Consider the following 26,286-nt stretch of genomic DNA (forward strand, 5'->3'; position numbering starts at 1 on the left):
CTAGGGTTCCCAGACTTCTCACAGCCATGTGTCTTATATATCGATGCCTTGAATCAGGGGCTTGGGGCCATCTTGTACCAACAGCGAGAGGGGAAACTCTGTGTGAAAGCCTATGGATCAAGGACACTGACTGAATCAGAACAAAATTAGAACATTTACTCTCTGGTAAATTAGAGTTTCTAGCATTAAAGTGGGCAGTCACAGAAAAAATTAGGGATTGTGTGTATTATGCCCCTAAATTCACTGTGTTTAGCAATATTAATCCCCTAAAGTATGTATGTCCTCTCAATCGCCAAGCTCAACACCACCAGATTCAGGTGGGTGGCAGAACTTGCAGACTTTCATTTTACCATTTGATACCATCCAGGCAAAGAATATGTAGATGCGGATCGTCTGTCCAATATGCCTCTCGACATAGAAACAATGATGAGTCAAAAGAGCTCTCATCTGACTGTATGGTGGCAACAACCCCAGCCATTCAGACCCAAGATTCCTCACCCTGGGTCTGCACAATGTTTACTTCACCCTTGTTGTGTGCCATAGACTGTAAAGACAGCTTAAAGCCACTCGTGTCGATGGACTTTATCATCGTTGATCATTTTACCCGCTTCACCCAGGCCTATCCAACCACTTCAAAGTCTACCAAAGGTGTTGTGGCACACCTCCACAGGTTTGTGTGGAGGTGTGGGGTGGAGGTGTGGGCATGATTATTTGTAACTGCCATGAAGCAATCAGAAAATAACATTTTGCTCCTCTCATTCACCATCTTTCTCGCTACCACTGCTCTCTCCTCATCCACTCTCTAGCTCACTTGACCACTGCTTCTCTCTCTCTCTGTCATCTTTTTTAAAATTAGTTGGGAAGCCGTCAGCAAAGCCTAACTTTACTTTTAATGTTAACGAATGATGAGAAATGTCCTCCCCTTTTCCTAGTAATGTTTTTGTCTTCCCTCATGGCAGGATTGTACAGCGTTACGGGTCGCATTTCTCCAAAAGTTGATTCTGGTTCAACTTTTTCGCTGCGGCACCCCTGCGGCCCCCACCCCCGCAGCCTAAACGCACAACCCGTCTGCTGCGGGCTGGGAGGCTGGTGCTGCGTGCATGTTGAAATGATGACAGGAAAAAGAAAAGGAAAAAGTCATTTTCTCTCAATGAAAAACATAGTCTCCCCGAAGCTTATGACAAACTGCCAAAAACAAGCCAATGAGATGCAGCAGCGAAACAACAAACGTTTGAAACAGCTGTTCTATATTTTGAAACAGTCAATAAATTTCAGTAAATAGCGAAGCTATCCGTTTCATTACTTTATATTCATGTTATAAATGTACAAATGTCAATTGAATGGTAATCTACATGAGAAATAAAGAAAAAGAAAAAAAAATCGGTTATAATAATCATCCACTTATAGTGATCAATTTGACTATCGCCATAAGCGGTTTCCACTGTATTAGGATTAAGGACAATACCCTGGGAAATGGGCAGGTGGAACATTTCAATCGTACACTCTTCCAAATGTTCAAGACACTTACTGAAAAAGAGAAAACAAACTGGAAGGGATCACTGAATAACTTCATACATGCATACAACTGCATCGGATCTGAAGTAACAGGTTGTTCGCCTTTCTACTTACTGTTTGGGAGGTCTCCACAGCTACCAGTTGATCTCATGTTTGGTCATACCTCTGAGAGTGGGAACACAGATCACAGACAAATGTGGAAAAATTGAAACAGGAAATGCAACAAGCCTATGACATAGTAGAAGAAAATACAAGAAAAGCGTCAGAGAGGAGCAAGTGATGTCGAGCGCAGAGCCGAACCAGTTGTGTTGCAAAACAAAAAAAACAATAAAAGTAAAAACAGTCCCTATACAGTAGATACAAAACAGCTGAGACACAACAGCTGATGCAGAAATATATAAAAAAAAAGTAGAAACAGCTGATGTAGTTATGTAAAGACAGAACAGCAGTTGCACAGGGAGTGGGGGGCGGGGGTTTGAAAAGGGCCACCCACCGTAGTGCACAACCTGGCTTAAAAAATAACTGCAAAGTGCGCAAAACACCAAAATTACCAACTGAGAACTACAGCTGAATTAAAAGTAATGCAAACTCACATATACATACCAAAGAGAGTGAAGGTGCACCTTCCTAGCTGCGGGAGGGGGAGAGCAGCAAAGCCTCAGCTCAATCACTATTACAGCAGACCAGAGACCAGAGAGAAAAATTTACGTTTAACTGGAGACCAGATAAAAACAGCCTAAAATTAGCGAAATAAAATTAAGCCAGCCTACCTTAACACATAAAGGAAAGTGCGTTAAGCAAGGGCTCGAAGCAGAGCAACTTTACTCTGGGTCTCCAGCCAGAAGATGAGCAGACCACACTGCAAAGCAAAAGAGCAGCAGCAGATATAATGACAATAGCACACATGCAGCACAGGAAGACTGTAAAAAATACGCAACTTACAATTGCTGAGCGACAAGATCGCAAGGAAACATGGCAGACACGCTAGCATGCCAAACTGTGCACACACTAGCCTCACGGAAATCAGACTCCAGAAAGAGGCAGAAACGTCCATCCGAAGAACAGTCACCTGCCTAGATACCGCGCTGAACACACCACCCAGTAATCAGAGCACAGTTGATTCATTGAATCCAGCCTGGTGACAATTTAGTGGGCCGGAAGAAAGGAGAAAACCTAATCTGCAACACAGGCACAGACTGAGAGGAAAAGGATGAACAAGAGGAATATGGATTCTTCCTTGAGCCCACAACACATATGAGACCAACTGGTGTATTTAGTGGAGGGAGAGACACTGTGCATGCTGACCCACCAGAAAACCTTGAATCTGAAACACAGGTGACCAACACAGAGTCAGAACCTGAGGGAGCACATGAGATGAATAAGCACCAAAATAAGGAAAATACTGAGCTACAAGACAATGATAATCATCAGGAATGACCGGGTGAGGTCACTGAGGAGGAGGAGATGCCCCCCTCCACACTAGCGATGGCAAAAATGAACAAACAAATCTTTTCAGTGTCCGGTATGTACCAAGTCAGCCTGTCGAACGTACCGAGTGCTCATGAATCCCGGACTTTTCCCACTCATACCGCCCACACCCACTCACTGTTATCATAGGGTACTGCTCACACTGCCCGCCCGCCTGCCTGCTACAGTGGTGCAGTCACTCAAAACATGAATGAGCACCAATGAAAGAGCGGGAATCATTGTCTCAAACGAGAACGTCACTGAGTGACTTGAGTCGAGACAGCCTGGCAGCTACTCACTGAACAAGATCAAATGAACCATTCTCTCAAACTAGGACGTATGAGTGAATAAGAAGTGATATAATCGGACCGGAGTTGAGACAGACGGCAGGTTAAATTGAACGAGACTGAACGAACTGCTGCTCTCTTGAACTAGGAGGTCTGCTACTTGCCCCTCAATAGACTCACAGATCTTTGGTCAGTGTCACATCACATTTCTGTAACATCATATTGAGCTTATATACCCTACCTACATACAAGTGGGATGCTGAATCAATGCATTTAAATTAATATTTTATCTTTATCGATGTAAACTTACATGATGACTGGTAATGCACTGAAGAGAAATATTGTGGGGCAGGCAGCACTAGCTGTTGAGTGTGCAAGTACTATAACTGAGTGTCACAGAGAAACTGACGGTATATTTTGCAAAAAGTATCAAAACTCGAAAGGTTCGATACATTTACATGTATCAACTTGAAGGAACCGATACTGTGAAACTGTCCGCCCATTACTACTCCACACACTCAACATCCAGTGATGGTGTTGATGAGGAGGAGCCAAGGTACCAGCAGCCAAGGAGAGAAAGACGAGCCCCGAAACTCTTTACATACGACCGACTAGGGACTCCAGTTTGCTGTAGTACAGGCTATGCTCCTTTGATACCCTACCAGTACCAGCCAATAGCAAGCCAAGATTTTAGGCCAGTAACTAGGTGGGGAGACCCAGTTCAAGCTTACCAACCTGTGTTCATGTATAGTTGGTAGAGGAACATGTAGGAAACCTCACTGAAATGCAGAGCAGAATTAGGTTCAGGTGATTCTGATGTCAGGACGTGTGGTAGATTTAAGTTCACGCACATGCCAGTTCAATAGGTTAAAGTTCATGCACATATCAGTTTAATACATTAGAGTTAAAAAGTATTGTTAATTTTTGTAATCAATAGTGGAGTTTTAAAATTGTTAGAAACAAATACAGAGAAGTGACAGAAATTCATGTCCATTTGTCGAATTAAACGCAATAATGCAATAAAAGAAAAGAAGGGAAAATGTCCTGTATAAAAATATAAGCCAGTGAAACAGTAAAATAGTCTGTGATCTAAACCAAGGGAAGCCTTTAAATCTGCCGAGTAGATGGCAAAGAAGCTGTCCTCTGTGATTGACTACTTATGTCTGTAAAAATCCAGAAGAGGGAGCTCTCACCACGGCTGCATCATTCTCAATAAAGGTGCCAGAGAGTGAACATTATGAGCACTATCTTTATTGATTGTCTCCTTTTTCAGGTATGAAAAACACATTAAAGTTGTCAACACGTGTCAAATAAGTTGGTAAATGCTTTAGGTTCAGTTGTTAGCAAATGTCTTGAGTAATCGTTGTGCTGAGATAGGCAGGGTTACTCTGGTGAAATAGACCAAGGAAAATACAGCCACAGATAGTTAGTGATGTTTTCAATGTAATTACAGTAAGTGGAAACACTGCGTGAGATACAGGTTTTGGGTGAAAGTTCATATGTTGCAACATGTAGGTGAAAACCTTTAGTGAATTCCCGCATAAAGAGAGAGAGTTATCAAGGCACAGAGACATTTTATATTGCGTTATATTCATATTTGCTGCGACAAATAATTTTGACTATCCAGAGGTATAAGGATAATCTTGCTGTGGGGGTTCAGGCTATAACCAGCAATAGAAATGTACTGTATGCTTGTTGGGTTGTGAATGTATATGTGAACAGCGTTATAGGAATGTTTATTGAAATTTACTGCTGTAATCTACTGGTTGCTGCCAAAATAGCTGCTCGAAAGTGACACTTATTGTATGTATTTTGGATTACGTTTGTTATACAAAAGTGTTATTTAAGACTTGTGGGCTGGAGTTGAAGTTGCAGCCATGTCTGCCAGACTCAAGGGGAAGTTACAGATTAACAGAATAATTTAGCTGTGAGTGTTCATTGGACATCCTGTATATTCTCATCTATATATTGTTTGTTTACTGGTGAAGGCATGATGAGATTTGTTGGACTGTTCACAAATGCTCATTTTGTGTATAAAGGACCTTGAAGGAAGCTTTTTGGACTGAGATGATTTATGTTGGATTGCAACTGAAATGGAATATAATGGCAATAGACAATTATTGTGAAAATGATTATTGCTGTATTGTTAATATGTTTTCTTCTTTGTCAACAAAGGTTTGAAGTATTCTCCATAAAGATGCCAGAAAGTGAACATTGTGAGCACTATCTTTATCGATTCTCTCCCTTTTCAGGGTATAACACAAGTATAATGCAATAGGTTAGAGAGCCAGAAGGTCGCTTCAAATCTTTAGACCAGCTGGAAAAATATGAAGGCTATCAACCTCCCTTTCTTAGCAAGTGTGCCTGTGTGGCCATATCATGTGAAGCATAGTGTTACTGAAAAGAAAACTGAGCTTCTATACGCAAAAAAATTAAATCAAATGCAGCAAGCATGTAAATGTGTTTGCACATTCTGATGCAAAATCAAAGATTCCTGTCTCTTTTTTTTTTGTAAATGCAGGACTGTACTCCCTTCCTTACTACCTCCCAGTCAGCCTGTGTTGGAGGTCTATTTTCCCCATCTTCCTCCTCCTCCTCCTCTTCCTCTTCTCCATCCCACAGCCTGCTGCTGGGCTGGAGGATGACTGACGCTGTCATAACGTCTGGCAGTCAAACAGACCCGCTTCTGACGGGTGGCAGCAAACGCAATGTGACACAGCCAGCAGTATCTGGTTTCTCCTGCACCGACTACATTTCATATGGCTCAGAGGGGCTTAGGGCGGCCACGGGGAGGGCGTCTATGTGTGTGTGTGTGTGTGTGTGTGTGTGTGTGGCTGTAGGAGGTAATCGAGCAGATGTCAGGAGAGAGTCTGAGAGGGGATGTGTACACTGAGGGACGACTGAAACCTGTCACATTGATTTTCAGTGGTCTTGTAGCATGGGCGTGTGTGTGTATGTGTGTGTGTGTGTGTGTGTGTCTTTGAGGAGTGTGTAGAGTATAGGAGCATGTCCATGTTCAAAGCGGGGATGTTGAGTGTTTGTGTGGTAACACAGCAAATGTAATCACACTGTAGGAACAGACACTTACACTCCTTATACCCAATTGCATGTAGAAAGTACATAAAAGAGATACAGTATATTAATATATAACAATGAAAAAACAAATAAATAAGATAACATAAAATGTATTCCATATTTGAAGGCATCTATATCAGCTTCACTCCTAATGTGTGTGAATTTCAGTATTGGCATGAATCATAATCCATTCTACGAGAAACAAATTTCACATTTTCAGATGTTGTATTTTTGTGATAATGATAATGTAATGATTCCCAATTAACCCACCAAAAAAAGAGACATTCCAATCATTAATGTCGGGCAAAAAAAGAAATTGTTTAGTACTGATATAAAACTGCCTCTGCAGCAGGCGTGAGGAAAGAATGATTAAATGAAATTAGCAACACTCATAAAAAGACAATTTTGGCAGGATTAATGAGGATGCTTCATGACAAATTTGTATAAAACAAGATGTATGAAATGATCTATTTCTTTCTCCTCTCATTTTTTTTTTAGAGACCGGAAATATGAACCCATACAATATGTCCTACCTGTTTAGTTACCACATTTATTTTATGTATGAGACATTAAAAACACATATCATCAGAACATCCATTATTTTTGGCGATACTCTCAGATTGCACTTTAACTCATGTTGTGCAGACAAAATGAACCAGGGGCTCTCAGATAAAATGTCACAGCTATATATCCTCAGGCTCATTTTGGTGTAAAAGCGGCCACAGTACGGCTTGTTGAGCAACATGAGCAGAAGCATGACATCCCTTCACCTACCTAGCTCCTTCTTCTCCCTCCTCCTCTTCCTCCTCTATGAATCCTGGAAGCAGAAGATTCCCAGCAGAGGAAACACAGACGCTCTCCAGGTTCTAGGTTAAATACAGACACCACAACCGCCACAACGCTCCCAACTACCTCGGCCTCTCTTCGCGCCATACATAGTGTGCCATCTTTTGGCCGTTAACAGAACTGCCTCCTCTCTTTTTTCTTTTTTCCTTGCAGGAAAAGATCATAAAATCAGTGAAATAAAGTGAAATGGTTGTCTGGGGATGGATATGTCCCTTGCAACGTGAAGTGGAACTTGAGGAAATCGACGGATCTCCTGCAGCTTTGCAGAGGCATATTGCTGCAGGGCTCTTTTTCAAACCCTTACAATTTATGCAGGCTCTCCAGCCGTAAAAACACACATTTCTGCCTTCTGATGTCTCACATGCTCACTCCTGATGAGAGGATTGGATGAATGAATGAGCCAAGAGCTGAAAGTAATTATGGCAGTTAAAAACAATTAGACATAAATATTACAACTTTGTATAAAATCAGCGGGACTGGTGTGTATGAGTGTGAGTGTGCGTGCGTGTGTGTGTGTGAGAGAGAGAGGGAGACATGCATGCATACACTTTCACACAGCAAAATACAGAGAGAGATAGAGATATTCACCTTCGAAGGGTCACTCTCCTCTTCCTGGCTCATTAAAAACAGCCCCATTAGCAGTGTTCCTTCAGAGCCTGACTGCAGACAGATATGTGAGTGTGTGTGCGCATGCATGTGTCTGTGTGTGAGTGTGTGTGTGTGTGTGTGTACAGTGGATGGTAAAGACATGCAGTGTTTTGGAGGCCTCTGGGCTGCCGAAGAATACATTAAACAGCAAAGAGCCCCTCTCCTCTTCCTGACTGACTCCTGCTGGGACTACTTAGCATTTCTGGGGTGAAAACTTCTCCAGCAAGGTTGTCAAACACTATATACAAATTACAGTGGAGCTAAATTGCTCCTGTATATAGTTATTTAACTTTTGTAGTGGCTCATGTGTGTTTTTGTGCACGTGTTTGTCTTGGCCTGACGACGTGTTGTATTCCCTCGATACACTACGGGCAATGTCGCTGGAAGGGAGAGAGCAGAGAGGGAGATTTGTAAAATTGTGAACGAGACGTTCAAAGCTACAAATCCCACAAGAGTCCAAAACAAGTTTGCAATCGTTAGCTCATGAAAATTCTAGCAGTTTTAATGTGTTTTTAGGTCACAGATGGTAAGGGAAAGTAAAAATGTCTCATTTTTTGCACTCGTTATATCATGATCCAGGGAGAATTAAGCTGAAAAATTAAAACTTAAATTAAATGCTAATCACAATCAGTCCACATGCAGGTTTGTCCTTGTTGCCCTATAAAGCTAATGAGTGAGGTTTGATTGGCAAAGGCCTGATCTCAGATCAGCACCAATGTCTAGAAACCGTTCTACTTTAGATTTATCCTGGTGGTGTAATGAGAGGTGTTCAGGTGTGTGTCAGAGATGCTTTTTGCTTACTATATTTGTGTTTTAGATGTGTAGGGTGCAAAGATTCCTTCAATTTTTGTTTGTTTTTCTTCTTTGAAAAGTGATTAATGATGAGGACTTGAGTTTAAAGTTAGGTTGTAGATTTTAGGTAGAGAATTAAATGGTCCTTTTTGTAAGAATTTGAAATTTCCTATACTTATATACAAGCATGTTATGAAAATGATTTTAACATGTGTATTCATTTGAAAAACATGAGCATCGTATAATTACTTATTACTGTAAAAAACTGGACTTTTAATTAAATTCAGGATTGAGACCTAAGTTTGGGGTTCAGGTTAGAGGGTTAGGTTAGTGTAAACCATGTGGCAGTGAGGATTAGACATAGGGGAGTGAATTGTGTTGATTGAGGTCCTGATAAGGACAGCAACACTAATGTGTGTGTGTGTGTGTGTGTGTGTGAGTGTGTATATTTGTGCTTGTTGGACATGTCTTGTAAGAGTGATAACAAAGCACCCTGCTGCTCACCACCACCAGTCATCCATTAAAACTGAACCAGGATTCAAATACTCAACCCATCAGAGGTGCCAATAACAAGGAGCGCCATAGAAAATTACAGGGGAATTTAAGTCTGCTGGCTAATGGCATTGGCACCGACACTTTGCCAATACACATTTAGTGGTGTGGTGGTGCGGCTGGCCTGGGGTGCTGGTGGAGACTGACACATCTCTCTTGAGTCTGTCCAGGCGGGAGATTGGCCTGTCTGTCAGCGGCCAGGGTCCTGCCATTACCCATGATCACCTCCAGCTCTTCTTACCCTTTTAACCCCCCACCCCTGCACTGAAATACCCTCTCTTCTTCCTTTGTTCACAACATACATTCAACCGTGTTTTCCTCGTTTACTGCCACCTCTCTGCATCCTTGTATTACAACAGTGTTGTAGTGGTAAACAAAAAAAGTGTTTAAACTCTGCCCTCCAGTCGATGATCCTAATGAGACAAAACAGCCAACTTAATAAAAATCAGTTTAACGTGCAGAAAAATGGTAATTATTGGATGTTTTTCCTTTTTGAAGATTCTTTCTTATTCCTTTCTTATTAAACTTAAATAGCTGTGACATCATTTGGTACTGTTTCTTTTGGTTTACATGTAACACTCAAATTATTCTGGAGAATTACAATACTGTCAGTAATGTTACAGTACTGTAAAGAAATGAATGTTCTTGCAACTCAAATTCTTACTTTTTTCTTTTAAATTTTACTCAATTTAATCAAGTCCGGTGTGGTTCATATGCTGACTTTTTCAAGTTTGCTCGATGTATGTAGGTATTGGAAAATATTGGAAAATGTTGCCTAAAGCTTTATCAAATTAACAGTTTTTTACATTTACATAATAAAGCTCATAATGGTTTACCTCCAATACATCCCTGCATCCCTCATTGTTCCACCCCCCCCCCCCCCCCTTCTAAATTACCATCACCTTAAAATGTTTACATTTTTGTAACTGCTTATGCTGTTATTGAACCACCTTTGTCACATGCTTGCCAGGATCGGGTGACCTCCCTATAGAAACACATGGGAAAAGCTCACTGCCCTTGGACAAGGTTGGGGACCATCACTAATTACCGGAAAGGAGGGCGGAGGGCTGGTAGAGACTGTCGTCTGATAGAAACACAATGCTCAGTTTTCACACAATAATCTCCTCCGTGTACAGATCAAGCAAGAAAATTCCACTGAAAAAGCCGCTGAAGGAGAAGACAGAGAGATGAAGAGTATCGGACAGCATTTGTTTCAACAAGAAGGGCGGAGGGTGATAGAACAGGCGTTGAGCCAGAAAAGAGATGACCCCCCTTATTCTTAATCTGCTGCGATGCTCATGTCAATTGGTAAAGAGAGTGTGACCGATAGAATAGATTCCCAACTTAAAGGCTTTATAACACCCCCCTCCCCTCTTTAATTCTCCTTCCTTGTTGTCTTCTTCCAAAGGAGCAGAAAAAAGTAAAGTGTAAAAAAGGGCGACTGAAAGATTTCTGCCAAAAGTGTAACGTGAAATTTAAGCTGTAAGAAGCAGCCACCAGCATTAGCTGGTTAAGTATCAGCAGCGAGGGGTAATGAATGTAGAAGGGGAGACATATGAAATGTCATTAATGTTAATTCTAATCACTTTTTGGCTATTAAGCACAAATTAGTAAAGGCGATGTTAAATGTCATGGTCTGTCCTGGGATTCATAGTAGAGAGGGTGGGGGCCACAGAATAGGTTCTCATTTACATACTTAAGATCCAACTTAATTCTCATAAGGGGTGATGGAAAATGAAGCCGAGCCGTAAACCGATGACGATGACACGCCGGCTCGGGAAAACACAAACGTTTTCTGGCGGCTGATTTTTCATTGTTCATGCTCAAGGTTATTTTCTTGAGCTTGTCGTTGAACGTCATTCCCTTGAATAATTCCACTCAGGCTTTTCCTCCCTCTGGCTTTAAGGTTTGCGCTATTTAAGACCAATCATGTCAATGTAGAGAAGAATTAATCCTGCTTAAAAATATATTACATGACTAGAATGTATGTTAACATCCCCCTGATTCTGTCTCTGGATATAGACTTTAGTTTGGTAGAGTAGGAGATAGTTGAAGTAAATAATCATGTGGGCTAGATATCAGGAGGAGTTCATTGTCAAGTTCACTTATATACTTACAAGCGCTTGTTTTCATGTAGGTACTCTGTATCTGTCAAGCACTCAAATCCTGGAAAAAAAATAAAGGCAGTGAACAATGCAGCATTTTAAAAGAGAGTCAAGCTAAAGCCCTACAAAACCATGTCATGTAATTCATTGCGATAGATAGATTAACCTCAGTGCACCGCAGAGGCCTCTGCATTCTTGTCCACATTGTTCTAATGGCAGCCCACGGTCTTTGGGAATATCCTGTTTTTTGCTCCTCTCTCTTTCTTTCCTCTGTGGCTACAGTTGACTGTGGGAGAGTAAATAACATTTGATATGCATAAACAGCCCCTTCCTATTCATTACTGTCAGAGCGTTGGAGTGCAGGAGGCGGAGGTCAGCATGTGAAGGTCCTCCTCAGGCAGGAGAAACGCCTGTGGTAGCTGTCACTCCTCTGCTCCCCCCACCACCACAACTGAACCCCCAGCCCTCCCTCCACCACCTCCTCTTTCTCCCCCTCCCTCACTCCCCTATTAGCACAGGCTCCGGGTCATAACCTTTCCGTGGCATTTTGCGATTCCACAACCCTTTGATTAGTGCAATATTTACATATTTCACAGTGGAGAGGGCGTTCTTGTGTCGCAGACACTTGAAGTGTTGTAAATGCGTTTGGCCTTTTGCCTGGGAAATGCGGAGGAGTCGGACTCTCTGGTGGTAACTGTAGTCAAGGCTGCCGCACTGATATATGCCGTAGTGTATTTTAAGTATATTTACCCCTCCACCGCCCACGCTGCCACAGCCATTGTACATATACAAGTGCTATTTTGTCTGTGATGTGGCCCTTGTCCTCCTGAGGAAGGCCGTTTAGCAGCCATTAGAGAGGGATAGTGCTCCCTGGTGGCAGATATAGATCATGCCCTCTGACTTGGATGGTACAAAGCAGAGCTACAGAGGGTTACATTCAAAGAAGAAGAGAGGTAGGTGCTCCAGAGGGATGACAACAGTTCATTCTTGCATGCAGCAAGAAGAGATACCAGAAATGTATATCAAATGCAACGCTCAGAAACATGGTAAAGTGTATTGTAACAAGTTTTAGATGAAAGAATCCTGGTGCAGTGCACATGTGCAGTCTTACAGTATGTGCCGGATCTCTTGGTGGAGGTGTAATGGTATACACCGCTATCCTATCAGCCACAGTGTCATTCTTGATACTGTCAAAGGATGGCACCAAAGTAAGGCATTTTCAAATGTTAAACATATTGTACACATACCAACTTTAAACTGTTGTATAATCGGAATAAGTTTTACCAAACCATTAGTATTTATTTGTTGATTAAAATATAAGAGAAACAAATTATTCCATTGTAATATGTATTGATTTTTTTACTGTAAATATGGTGAAACCTTGCCCTGTCTTGAAAAACCACTGACCTTCTTTAATCCCACCCATGGGTTAAAGTCTCAAAGCAAGTTAGACATTTGGGAAATTTCCTTTTTGCTTTCTTGCCGAGAGTTGACGAGAAGACCAAAACCACTTTCATATCTGTGCAGTATAAGGTTGCAGCCAGTTAGCTTAGCTTAGCATAAAAAAAAACTAAGGACAAGACTTCCGGAATTCAGTGCTTCCTGCCAAGAAATAGTCTGGTACATAACCCCTGTGAAACTGAAACTTCTTAACTTAGTCTTTACAACTCGGTTATAACAATTAAACAAACAATATGTAAGGTGTTGATTATTGAGCTTTGGAGGTGCTGGTGAATAAGAGCCAGGCTAGCTGTTCCCTGTCTTTATACTAAGCTGAGGTAGCTGACTGCCTTATAGATAAGAGTGCGGTATCGATCTTCTCATCTGACTCTCTGCAAAAACTTGCATTTCCCAAAATGTCTAATTTTCTTTAGGGCCGAAGCATGCTTGAAACAAAATACATTGTGTAAAAGGTAGGGTGACCATATTTTCAAACCCCCAAACCGGGACCCTTAAGTGTACCGAAAGTTCTGCATGCACACATGTATGTGATTATGCATGCACCAGACATTTCCATCAGGATGGGGAACAATTATTTCAGCGCTTACCACACCTACCTAGCACACCTTTCAACACCATCGACAGCACCTCAGCAGCGGCGAAAAAAAATGTTTTGCCTCTCAAAATCCACCAAGGTATTTGTCAGTGTGCACAAGTGCAGTCTGCTGGTTAAATGGCTGACTGTGACACATTCTCTGCCAGAACAAAACAAGGCACAAATCTCTTTGTGGCCAATAAATAACTTTATAGGGTATAACATAACATAACGTAAAAACTAAATCACAATTGCACCTTGTTAGCAACAAAAGAGACTTAAAAGAAAGTTACCTTTAAGAAGATTGCTGGGTGCTTTTCAACTTTCAGTCTTTCTTCTTAGAGTTTCTTTTCTGGAGCTCTCAGCTCTCTGGGAAACCACCACTTATGTATGGCTGTCTTAATATGATCTTTTATATTGGCATTTCCACCGTGCGCAACCAAAAATGTACTCTTGCAGTGTGTGTAGAACAACTCTCCCGTTGAGCATACTGATAGGTTCTGTCAGAAAGAGCTGCAAGCTAGGCTGCAAGCCTAGTATCAGCCTTGACAACGACACATTGATTGATTAACATACATACAGACAAATCAGTGTTGAATTCAGACACATGGTGTATTGTTTGTGCTTTTATATTGAGTTAGGTAATAATGAGTCAGACAGAACATGATAAATGTTTGTGTAAGCCCTGAAAACAAGTATATTATAATTATTATTTTAATTGTGGTGACAACCAGGACATTTCAGTGCTTTACAGTTATTTGTCAAGACTCAGGACACCCAGCTTGAAACCAGGACAATTTCAGACAAACCAGGACGTCTGGTCACTGTAGTACAGTGTCATCCAAACACTTATTTGAACACATGAACAGTGACGGGAACGCCTACAAAAAATTAGAAAGAGAGCTTGACAAAGTTCAAATCCTGCCAACTTCCTCACCTCTTTGTGCTTGTTGGATTGTCTTTTTCAGAAAGTTATGGGATTTTCTCTGACTTCCCTATTGGAAAAGTATGGGGGGAGGGCATTTCAGACAATGCTCTATCCAACAAGCACTTTGTTTGACTGACGCCTTTAGTGACCCATGGATGTCTAAATGGCTTTCCAGCCTTGATCAGAATATGATTCTGAGTGAAACACCTTATCCATGTAATGTAAATCAAAATTGTCACATAATATGAGCTACCATGAGTGTCAATCAAAAATCATGGAAACATTATAAACACTTTGAAAAGGTAGCTAAAAAAGACCTTATGCATTCTCTGTGCAATGGGAAAGAGTAATGTGTAGATACCCCTGTGGTTACATTTCTGTAAAAGCAAAGAGAACAGCATCTTTCCTTTACAACACATAAAGAAGTGAAATAAAAAAAAGCACGATACTGTGTTTTCCAACACACCTACCCATCAAATCTGAGTCAGACTGACGTTTGGCACATTTTCCGCCTCAGTCAGTCATTCAGTCAGTCAGTCAGTTTCCCTCTGCTGTGTGACAGAAAGAAGAGATGTCAGGGAACAGGTTTTTCAGGGAGCTCAGGGCCGTCATGTCTGCCTTCGCGGTGACTGATGAGGTTGGGAAGAGTGACGGGCAGCTGCAGTCTTTTCTCAGCCCGCGGGCCTGCCTGGCATTAACGTTATGTGCCATGTTCTCAGAGGGAACCTGTCATTCAGCCGTCACTCAAACCGACAGACAGATGGTGCACATAGACACTGAACATGAAAGAGACTGGCAAAGTAGCAACGAATCCCTAGGTGGTCCCTCGTAGTTGAAGGGTGAGGATTTCTCATCACTGTTGCTTGGCAGCTTGACTTCAACCACATGGCCACACATGGACATCAAGGTGCCAATAGGCCCGGACGAACATCAAAGTCCCTATCCATCAAACGTGTCATATGCTATGAAAGGGAACAGCATGCAGTATGGCTTAGGTCTGATCTGTTTTCACCTCATCTCCATTAATCATGACTATTTTTACTTTCTTGTGCAGGTAATGTAGATTATATGTGGAGCTAAATCCGAGTTGGAAGGCCTCAGAAAACCAACATTATTAGAAACAGCTGACTCTTGACAAGAAGCAGGTCAGTATTGTAGAGTTTTGTCAGGCAAGTGCATGTGTGGGTCTTAAGGTGATAGACAATTTACAGTAAATCTGCCAAACAGTGAATAGTATTCAGCTGGTTGTTTTGGAATTGAGGCTGCAGACCTGACTACTTTTATGGCATGAAAAGGCAAGAAATCAGCATTTCTCCAAATTGTTAGTAGAGCTGAATCACTTCTTCTACTTTAAGAGTTAACAGCTCCATAAGATAAAAGTGACCCTTCTAACACAGCCTTCCCAGTAGGCTGGAACAATTGGCAATGGCTTGAGGCTGAAGCCAATGCAGAGGTACCTTAAAGTGCAATGCCACCAGTGGTTGCTAGATGCTGCCTCCAAAAAATCCCTGGCTCCAACTTACTCCAATCATTTTTTCAAGGGGTCATTATGGTCTCAATTGCTAAATTCAGTCCCTCTAATAAGTGGGCTTGTGGACATTTTGTAAATGATTACTCCATTAATAAGATCTGAAGACTTATAGTAGGTTTAATGTCATCTGGGCATTGATTGACACTTGTGATTGACAGTTGGCTAACCTGTTGCTCTCCCCGGCGTCGGGACCCGCTGAGTCGGACTATTGTCGCAATATTTTGGTAAGTTTAATGTCACGTGGTTATGATACCTGACCTGTTAGAACAATTGAACTAAAGTAGTTAGCCCAAGTGCGCACCGCTCTGTGTTTCCCAGTAAGCTAGTGCTCACTTCAGTCCGAGGTAGGCGGCGTGTTTCAAGAGTGTGAAAAGAAACACCCCACACTTCTTATTTGGAAGGTCCTGGCTCCAAACAGAAAAGATGGCGCCGACCATAAGCTGCAACTCAAGGTTACAAACCGATACGCACCCAGAGAGAACCCCAGCAAACACGGGCAGATCATGAAAACACCACAAACAAAAAGCCCATTCGGTTTGGGAAAAAAAGGACCTTTCTATTCCAAGGTGAGAATGCCAAGCGTAAGACAACTTCAAGGTCTTAAATTATCTCTTCAAATCACATTGATAGTTTAAATGATGAAAGTTTAATTGTGAGAGAATAAAATTTAATTGTCGGTTTTACAGGCTTTTCATGTACTGTAGTTGTTTCCAGGCTGGCCCATCCAATATTGAGGATCCAGTGTTTCAAACCATATGGCAGAGGATAAAAGTTCTTCACAGGCTGCATGACCTGACATTTACTATGTTAGGACCAAGGTATGGATCACCAGTATTTCTGTTAAGGGAGTGAAGATCGATACCAAAAATAAGTCTGTCTCATGATCACATTGTGGGAATATGAACTGTCTTCTGCTTCTTTGCTGCTGTTGTGAGCAGCTGTGTGTTGATAACACCTTTTGTTCAGAGTGTTCTCACATTAAATAGCATTTGTTATATACCATAAAGACTGTCTTGTGTTTTAACTTGCATGCAATTAAGGAATTAACAGAAGTTAAGTGAAATAAAAAGAAATGTTTGGCAAGTCATTCACTGGTAAGGAAAATATATTCAGGTACAAAAAACACTCCATTATTTATCTTGTCAATATTGCATTGCACTGCATTGTTCTTTGTAAAGTTCACATTAGCAGTGTGAGTAACAAAGAAAAACAAAATCCGAAACCTGTAAATCTGTGAAGTTTTTTCATCTAAATGTGGACGTGTTCAGTCACAGCGGCTACGGTAAATTTAAAACAAACAAGCAAAACCAGATGAAACAGCGCCAACAGGTGCCATTTTGTGTGTCTTTATTGTGGACATGACATTACATCTTTTTGAAATGATGTACAAAAGTGTAACAGAACTGAGAATGGCTCAGACGAGGTAGAGCTTTCACATCGGCTTGCTGGCTTGAAAACTACACTGTATAAAAACAACCGAACAAAAACAACCCAGAAAAATCAAATTAAACAAACGCTCCTGTCTGCCTCGGTCCTCTTATCCTTTTTGAAGTGATAATAAATACAGATATCAACCAAATACATTTGGAATAATAATGTCTTCTAAGGTAAATTAATCATGAAGTTCATAACAAATAAAAAAACAATACGGACACAAATAATACAACTTAAGAGGCATGATGAAAACCCAACCAAAGAGAAGAGAACAACACCTGCCAGCCCCTCTGGGAGGGCAGCCATGACTAGCTACGGAACAAATCCTACAGTTTAGCAAAAAGAAAGACTAAAAACACACTCTTACATCTTTATGAAAAAATAAGCACTGCTGCACCTAGCATTATCAAACTTTCCATGAGGAAACATAGCTAAAAAGCTGTGCCACACAGCTGTCACAGAACAAATCATTTGTCATTAAAATCTAGGGAATCATCCTAACAAAAAAGCATCTAAACCAGAAATGACATTGAAGTGTATTAGCCGGCACCATTAAAAAGACATTCTCAAAGAAACCTTAGCTAGAATTGGACAAAATGAGAACAGTTAAAGCAGTAACCTAGTCTAAGTGCACTAGTAATGCCATTTGGTTTCTACTGCTGTATATAAAGGGTTTGGTAAGAGTGGATTACAGATATACAGTTTATATTACATACACTCACTCCTGCTTCATAGTTTTTCTAAGTCACACTTCGGAGTACAAATTCATAACTGAGGAGTTAATCTTAAAGGGAATTCTGTACAACATTGGTATTAGTACTACACTACCTCGAAGGCTAGAGTATCCATTTCAAGTATTTTCACTACCCACACCTTCAATATACACATTTGTGTATTATTAGGCATATTCAAGCACACGATATTGTATGCATAACTCAACCACCATCTGGTATAACAACCATTTCATCATGTGTTCATGTAAAAACCACTGAGGTCTCAAAATAGACGAGAAGTACAGTACTCTCTGTTATCTTTAACTGGTTTGAATTTTGATTTTACATGTACAAAAATGTCTTCGCAAATTGTACTCTTGCTTGAATAAGTTTGAGCTGCTTCGAACGGCCTTTCTTTTCTTTTTTCTTTTTTTCCCCAATGTGTGGAGGCATGGCTTTTTCAATCTTGGAGGCCGTTGAGGAGAGAAAACTAAGCACAGGACACAAAGAAAACTTCTCCTCCTAGCAAAGAACAGTCCCCACTTCATACCAACATTGCAAAGGAGGTAGGCTAGTATACAAAGCATCTAGTGGGAGGCTGGAGTACAAAGAAGTTAGTCCACATCTCATACAGTATGCAGAGGTTTGAAAAGAATGCACAAACACACATAAATGCGCGCACACACACACACACACACGCACACACACCTGTGTTAAGGCTGTGACGGCTCTACCATTCAAAAGGCTTCAAACCATCTCTGTCTCGTGTGTTTATCCCTGAACTCTCTGGAAGCCTGACCTCCCGACCTCTGGCTGCTCTCTCTCACTCTCTCACCTCCTAGAATGCAAATCTTCACATCACCACTCAAGGATTAGAATGACGTTCTGGGAGTTTGGTTCATTAATCTGCTTATGTGGTAAAATGTTTAGGTAACAAAATCACATCTGCATCTCTGTTTGATCGTTTTGTCCAATGTGCATGCTTATATACAGTAGACTCGGTGAATTATAAATGCCAGTTGATCCTAGTCATTTAGCATACTGTATGCTAAGGCAGTGGATCTCAAACTTTTGGGCTTGTGTTCACCTTAAATTGACCCTTTGTCACGGTTAATATGTCTATGTCATGAGAAGTTCAACCAAAGTGGTTTTCCCTTCTCAAACTGTTTCATTTGAATAACTTTTACAGGCCTGAAGGGGAAAAACTATCCTCTGTTTTACCAGGAAAACAAAGATATGATTGGAAAAGTCAGAAAAAATGAAAAGAATTTTGTGTAAAAGAAATATGGTTTTGATTTTCTCTTATCCCATTAATCATCTCTTGAACCTTCTGATTTCTATTGCAACCCCTTTGGCCATTTCTTGTGCTAAGGTATCGTGTGCTGCTGTCTACCAGAGAGGCTGAGATGATTTTGGCACAAAAGCTTTCATTACATATTAGATAAGAAGATCGACAAGCCAAAAACTCAATGTTGCCTAAAGGGAAATTAGGATGCATCTTTGCTGGCTAACATTAGCAGTACCATATTCTCCTTTGCAAGTACACATGTTGGGAGTTTAATTTGTGCAATCCACAGCTGAGCTAGCATCCTCCTGCCACTCCCACTGTTTTGGAGTCAGTCTAATTCAAAGTCAGAAGTGTCGGTGTCGGAAACACTCCCTAATATTAAGGAGTTATGGAGGAAAACTGCCTCCGCTCAGTCCCTTCCTCTTAAATGGACAATAATTGAATGACCATAAAAATGGTATGCTCATTTATATTGGCTATTAAAAATGCACACTCTTTTTAATGAGCACTAAAGCAGACACCCCCATTAGCGTTCTCTCTCTCTCTCTCTCTTTCTCTGATTCCTACCTCTCTCTCTCCCTCTCCTAATCATCAGCTACACAGCCTCTGAGTGGTCATTGCACTCCTAACATTACACTTCGGAGTGGAGGGAGTTTAAGTTTAACACACTTGTGCACACAGACACACACACACACACACGCACACACACACACACACATAGAGACAGATGCAAGTCTTCATCTTCATAAACCCCGAGGAGACAAACTTGCAATGTGTCAGTTGACTGTTGATGAATTGCAGAGTATCTCCTCTCTCATCTCAGTGCTGTGGATTGGATGATTGGTGTCCTGAGGAATGCACAAGCTTTTATACAATGAAGCAAAAAAAAAAAAAAAAAAAAAAAAAAGAGGGAGAGGGAGGCATCTACAGCAGCCATGCAATGCCACAGTCCTTGATTTAAATGCTAGCAGTTGCATTCAGTTTTTCCACTTCTTTTCATAAAATCTTTGCTTGTAAAGATGCAGCAGGCAACTTCACTTTGGTACCTCCACTTTGTTGGTACCTCCAAAAAATGGCAGCAAGAGGTAAGTCTTTGAATTCATGGGCTTCTATATTCAGAAATCCTTTAAGGTGACGTAAACTACACACAACCTGCTCATTTCTGCCAACCTTCATACTAAAGAAGACTAAGAGAAGCAAAAGATTGAAAGTCGGTGAGTCCAGCTTTCCTGCTTTATATTTCACTCTTCATTTCTTCTGCATGGAGAAAAAAAATCCCACCTGTGTGCACACCTGACACCTGAATTTCAAACAGCAGAACTTCACCACAGAAATTCTTTCCATTAAGACATAAGACACTCTTCTCTGCTGCAGAACCATTTTGTGATTTTGAAATCTTTTAGAACAGCTTTATCTAGTTTTTCTTTTAAAAAATAAAACAACTTCCATAAACTACAAGAACCTTCATGGTAGAAAAAGCTTTGAAGTTCACTGGTCATTAAAGGATGTCGGGAGAGGAGAGGAAAAGGTGCGCAGGCTCGTCACCAAAAAAGTCAATCATGACTCTTGGGTCCTAGTTGCAGTCCAGTTTTTAGAAATGATGACGGTGTTTTCAGGTTGTATAATTCCCTGACTAGTCTGGTCCCAAGTCCAGATCCAAGTCTAAAAGAGGGTCTACTGCTGCTGTTGTTGTTGTGATGTTGGTGGGTGTTTGGCAGCCAGTGCTCCTTGCTCCTCCTGGCTCAGTAACAAGGTCCTTGTGTCTGGGTACTGGCTGTTGTCAAAAGGCATGTGGTGGACACTCTGGACGTGTGTCTTTAGGTTCCCTTTCTGAGAGGCTCGGTATGGGCAGAGCTGGCAGCAGAATGGCCTCTCCCCTGAGGAATACACACACACACACACACACATACACGCAAAGTTGAAAGGTCAGATGGAGGCCACAGGTGATGTCATACATAGGATTTGGAGAGGAAAGGAATTTTGAATATAGCGGGGATTTAACAAGACAACAACAACAACATGAACCACGGATGAGACTCGCTGCAGTGGAAACAAAAAAAAGGGGGAGAAACAAGCAAACGTACAGACAAACATAAACCAAGACACATGATGGCATTGAACTAGAAGTAGGAAAACATTACGCAGGTCAAGAGTAGCATTCACATTTCGTTTTTTTTATACCTAATTTCGCTTAAAAAGTTAACTGCTTTTCTTTCCTGACCCAGTTGGAGCGCTTCTTCTTTTATCTTTCCTGCCATCTGGAGAAGAGCTCCACACATCCCTGTCTGAACAGTCCTACTTTTGTCTCCACGTATTTCTCTCAATCAGCCGGGCTACCCTATGCCCCCCGCACACACTTCCCTATTCTCTCTACTCTCTTCTAATTAGAATGACCTACAATGGCACAGACACCTCGGCAAAAAAGTAAAAAAAAAATATAAATAATTTTTTTTAAAAAGCAACACACACCTGAACAAAACAAATGAGATTGCCATTTAATTGCACCTAATTATCATTTTGATAAATGGAAGAATATCAAAGCGGGAAAACAAATGACTCCCCGTGCCCCTCCCGCACCCTTCTCCCTGAAGAAGAAACAGGGAAATATAGCTGTTATCATACATCATCAGAAATACAACGGAGAGAAAGAGAGAGAGAGAAGGGGAGGGAGAGGGGGGTGAGAAAGAGAGAGCGGGAGATAAAAACAAAAAAAAAGGTATAATTAATCAAACAAAAATCTAAAAAAAAAAAAAAAAAAAAAAACAGCTGGAAAGACGAGGCGAGGTTGAGACGTGAGAGGAAAGCGAGAACCTCCACGACATCGTCCTGCGAGGAAGCATCGCTGACGGGACCGGTGCACTACATTATACTAAAGGTTATCGTCACCGTAAAGCAGCGTCAACACTACATCTAATTGGACCCCTCTGCTGCGCCTGCTCCCATCATTCATAGTGTGCGGTAAATCTGAGTCCATGTGGGGGTGTGTGTGTGTTATGTGTGTGATTAATTAAGATGGAGCCGCAGCATGTAGAACCCAGTTCTTTCCGAATGTCAAAGCAGAACAGATTTACTCCTCTGTCCCCTCTGACTCAATCCTTGTCTCTATGACTGACTCTGAAGACTATGAAAAAACAATAGATGTTCCTGTAGTTGCCGTTCTCTTTTTAGCCCTGCATCTATTACCCTATATGCAGACATTTCTAATAAAGGTGGAAATAACTTATCATTTTGCAGATTTGAATCATTTCGTTCAGTTCAGTTCTACGATTCTAAGCTAAACAATCGCATCAGTAAGCGCTGATTCTGTCAGTTCAGGACAAAACTAGGCCTATATACAAGTGCTGTTGATAAGTTTAATAGTTAAGCAGCCACTTATTTGCAACAAAGTCATGACATTATGTTTTTGTAGCTTTAGCAGCCTTTCAATGAGACTTTAACAAAGAAGTAACTTGTATATTATAGCTGACAGCGCTGAGTCAGTTCATTTTTAAAATTCGGTGTCAAAGATTTGTTCATACTGAACACCTCTAATTTACAGCTGTCATTTGCAATTTCTGAAAACAAACACACTTAACATGCACTTTTTTTCATCTTTGTTGGATTGCAGCAATGTGGCTAGCCAACTTATCTCCATACAAAACGTGATGTTATTTCTGAAATATAAATGTAATTCACTGACAGTTGAATGCTATGACTTGAGGTTTGCGGTTTCAGCTGCAAATATCTATATGTCGGATGAGTCTGCAGTTCTTCTGATGTACAGCATGTTTAAAATAAGCCAGTAACAGAAAAAAAAACATCATATCTTGTGGAGGTACTGGAGGATATTTCCTAACAAAAAATCCTATCAGACTCCTGGTATTTTGAATGGGTTTTATTTAGTTTTCATGAACTGGCTGTAGGCTGTTATATCAGTTTGTAGGAAGAAACCATTTTAACGGTTAAATGTACCCAAGATTCACTGAAACGCCAGTCTTCCCAAATTACCTTTGGACATGGTTGCAGATTTGATCGCATATATTTAAAAGTACAAACAGAATCTGTAATTAACCAAGACAAAAGGCAATCTGATTTCAGTACAGTCGACGTTAGGTGCTTACAACTAAATACGTACAAGTCACTGATTCACTATGTGTATTTGACTTTATCCAATAAGGGACTCACAAGCCCCATGTTTCTTTCTTCCCAATCAATAAAATAATAATTCATTCTTCAGGTGTATTTAAAACATTTAAATCACCAACATTAATGTTTGCAAAGCAAAACTGAAGCGTTTCAAATGACAGCACTGATGTGTATACAAGATACACATGCTAATGTCAGGTGTGATCCTGCAAAAAAAAAAAAAAAAATCTGATGTGAGAATGCCAGGTGTTAATGCCAGGTGCAGAGTGTGCCACATGTGACTGTTACACATAAAATTAAATTAAAAAAAACACACATTCGACAGGATGGGGGGGGGGGGGGGGGGGGATGCGGGACTGACACTGACACACATGCGGAGGTGAGACAATAATAAGAAGAAACATGCAAAAGCGATGAGGGAGCCCAGTGATTAGCCATCGTGCCACATACTTGTTTGGGAGCTTCAGAAGCGGTGGTGTGAGCGTCAGTACCTCTGTGGAGTCCGTTAAAATCAAACCCAACTGTGGGGGGAGAAGGAAGAGGAGGAAGAGGAGGAGGAGGAGGAGGAGGAGGAGGGGAGGAGGAAGGGGAGGAGGGCATTCGGTTAAAAGCTCTACCAGATCCACACAAGCATATTGTTTTTCCTCCACCACCACCCGCACACAGTAGCGTTTGCCACCAGCACCCTTGCTAATAGAGGGGAGCTGGCAGTGATGATGATGGTGATGATGATGGTGATGATGGTGGTGATGATTGTGATGGAACCTGGTGGAGGCAAGTCAGTGATTTAATATGACGCATGTTAATAGAGGCCTCGGGGTGGCTGGCCTTTTCTGCGTGTGCACGTCCATGCTGAAGACAACCGCTGGTGACAACATTAATTACAGCCTCGCCGAGTGTTTACAGAGAGTGTGTGTGTTAATGCAGGGTGTGTGTGCGTGTGTGTGTGTTTACAATAGGGCTTGGGGGGAAGCTGAACGCTGCATCACTTACCATTTGGCCTCTGTCACTTAGAATCACTGGCTGTGCCACATATCATTCACACTCTCCATAAAGAAGCTACTTATCTCACTGTCTACTGTGATCACTGCCGACTCGGCTGATGGACATGACAGGACAGGAGAGGGAAAGAGGAGGAGGAAAGGGAGAAATGAGGAGGAGGGAGGAAGAGGAAAGGAGGAAAGTGCACAAAGAAGGGGGGGGAAAGGAGAGGAGAGAGAAAGTGGAAGAGGAGAGGGAAAAGGAAACAAGAGAGGAAAGGAAAGAGAGGGAAGAGGAGAGAGGAGAAAAGCTGACATGAGAGGAAGAGAGAGAGGAAAGGAAAACAAAGGGGACTAAGGAAAAGTAGAGAGAAAAAGCAGAAAGTAGAGGAGAAGGAAGGATGTCTAAATAAGCTGTTTAGTGAATGGCATCGGGACGCATGCAAATGGATTCATAAGGCTGGCGTGGACAAATGCTGTTCTGCTTCATTAGAATGCGCAATTCCATCTCTCTAATTGACAAGTGATTAATAATGTATACAATTTGTCACAGGTCAGTATCTGGAGCAAATCATGTTTCAGTTTAAAAAATAGAGACAGCTGCCCAGCCCAGGGCGGGGAAGGACTCACAAACTGGCTGTCACACTCAACTGAACAAAAAGATCTGTTTTGATTTATTTTGGAAAACGCTGGGAAGTAGCGGACGTACGGAGAGTCAGACAATGAAATATTGTTGAGAATGTGTATCCCCGTGCATATATTCTCTATATCTCACCCGAGTGTCTCTGGGTGGATGAATAGCTGCGAGGGCAATGATGTGTGTGCACACAGGTGGCACGTGAATGAGTGACTGTTGAAGGAGTGGCCAAAAAAATGGGAATATCCAGTAATACATGAACAACATGTAGCTAATCAGATTGCTCCGCAGCCTCAAGCTGGATGCTAAACTTTTCTTATATACTGTACTAAATTGCCATTGTTGTTCTTTCCTTATGTAGTTTTTCTTTTAAAGTGAACCATTTCGCCTGCAAAAGCTGTGTCAGTTCCCACATGAGACGTTGAAAACTCATATTGAATGACTGCTTCTCTGGCCTCTTTAAATCTCTGATACACTGTAATATTAGAGTGATTTAGTTACTTATATGTCCTTTTTTATGCAGTGTTTCCATTATGTTGTCTGTGTGTATGTGCACAATCTGTGTGCTTTTGTGTGTCAGTGTATAAAGGCTGTGTTTACCTGTATGGGATCTCATATGAGTGCGCAGGTGGCTGGGCTGACTGAAACTCTTTCCACACTCATGACAGAAATACTGTCCCTGCCGCATGAGAGACCTCAGCATCCCTGATAATGCAAATGACACACACACACACACATAACCACACAGGAGAGAAAAAAACACAATTAACCAACATACAAAAGAGCAAAATCTTCAAAACAACACTGGTTCTAATAGGTTCTTCACATCACAGCGGTCAAAACAGTTTTAAGACATGAATCTAATGTATCGGATGTAAGCAGATCCAGCTGTGTTGAAGATACAGTGGTTATAAGTTTAAATAAACAAGTCTTTATTCAAAGGAAGCCCAAAAATTGTATGGATTTTAATTTCTCCACATTCTTATAAGACAGGTAACTTTTGATTATCAATCCGTAATGCAAAATTCAAACTACAATTGGCCTTTCTTGCTGTGATAAAGTTGTTCAAAGATCAGTTTTAATCTTTGAACACTACAAATCTCCCAGAGAAAGGTAAATTCAAAACATATCCACTTTTTGGGAACATGTATTTTTTCTTAAATTTGAAATAAAAAAAACGTTTTCCTTTGTTTGTACGGGACTCACATGAAATCTGAATTTACTTACCATGAAACAGTTCAAAGGTTAAAATATTTTAAATACCAAAATGAAAAAATGTACATGTTCACATATGAAGGCCAATGTGTCCTAAAAGCACATATGTTATA

The 26,286-nt window shown here is 41.1% G+C and overlaps 1 protein-coding gene and 2 long non-coding RNA genes across 6 annotated transcripts in view; 1 reads left to right on the forward strand and 2 right to left on the reverse strand.

The window, feature by feature from the left end:
- Positions 1–1,438: 1,438 nt before the first annotated feature.
- On the reverse strand, positions 1,439–3,024 carry LOC121904936. Its single transcript, XR_006098314.1, has 5 exons — positions 2,458–3,024; positions 2,286–2,374; positions 2,119–2,185; positions 1,630–1,678; positions 1,439–1,527 (listed from the first exon to the last, which is right to left on the reverse strand). It is a non-coding gene; the product is annotated as an uncharacterized LOC121904936 (long non-coding RNA).
- Positions 3,025–15,981: 12,957 nt separating this feature from the next.
- On the forward strand, positions 15,982–16,767 carry LOC121906194. Its single transcript, XR_006098570.1, has 3 exons — positions 15,982–16,005; positions 16,183–16,347; positions 16,468–16,767. It is a non-coding gene; the product is annotated as an uncharacterized LOC121906194 (long non-coding RNA).
- A 2,283-nt stretch (positions 16,768–19,050) lies between these two features.
- Positions 19,051–26,286, reverse strand: part of LOC121905143 (zinc finger protein 516-like) — a 65,560-nt gene continuing 58,324 nt past the window's right edge. For 3 of the 4 annotated variants that reach the window (XM_042423159.1, XM_042423157.1, XM_042423158.1), the window contains 2 exons: positions 25,559–25,663; positions 19,051–21,093 (listed from right to left, as the gene is read on the reverse strand). In XM_042423159.1, coding sequence (XP_042279093.1) covers positions 20,891–21,093; positions 25,559–25,663 — 308 coding nt within the window. In that variant the 3' untranslated portion in view covers positions 19,051–20,890. Of the gene's footprint in view, positions 21,094–23,791; positions 23,863–25,558; positions 25,664–26,286 lie in introns of all 4 variants that reach the window. The other variant, XM_042423160.1, reaches the window with a different exon arrangement.

This window comes from Thunnus maccoyii, chromosome 10 (assembly GCF_910596095.1).
Source record: "Thunnus maccoyii chromosome 10, fThuMac1.1, whole genome shotgun sequence".
Taxonomy (NCBI): domain Eukaryota; kingdom Metazoa; phylum Chordata; class Actinopteri; order Scombriformes; family Scombridae; genus Thunnus; species Thunnus maccoyii.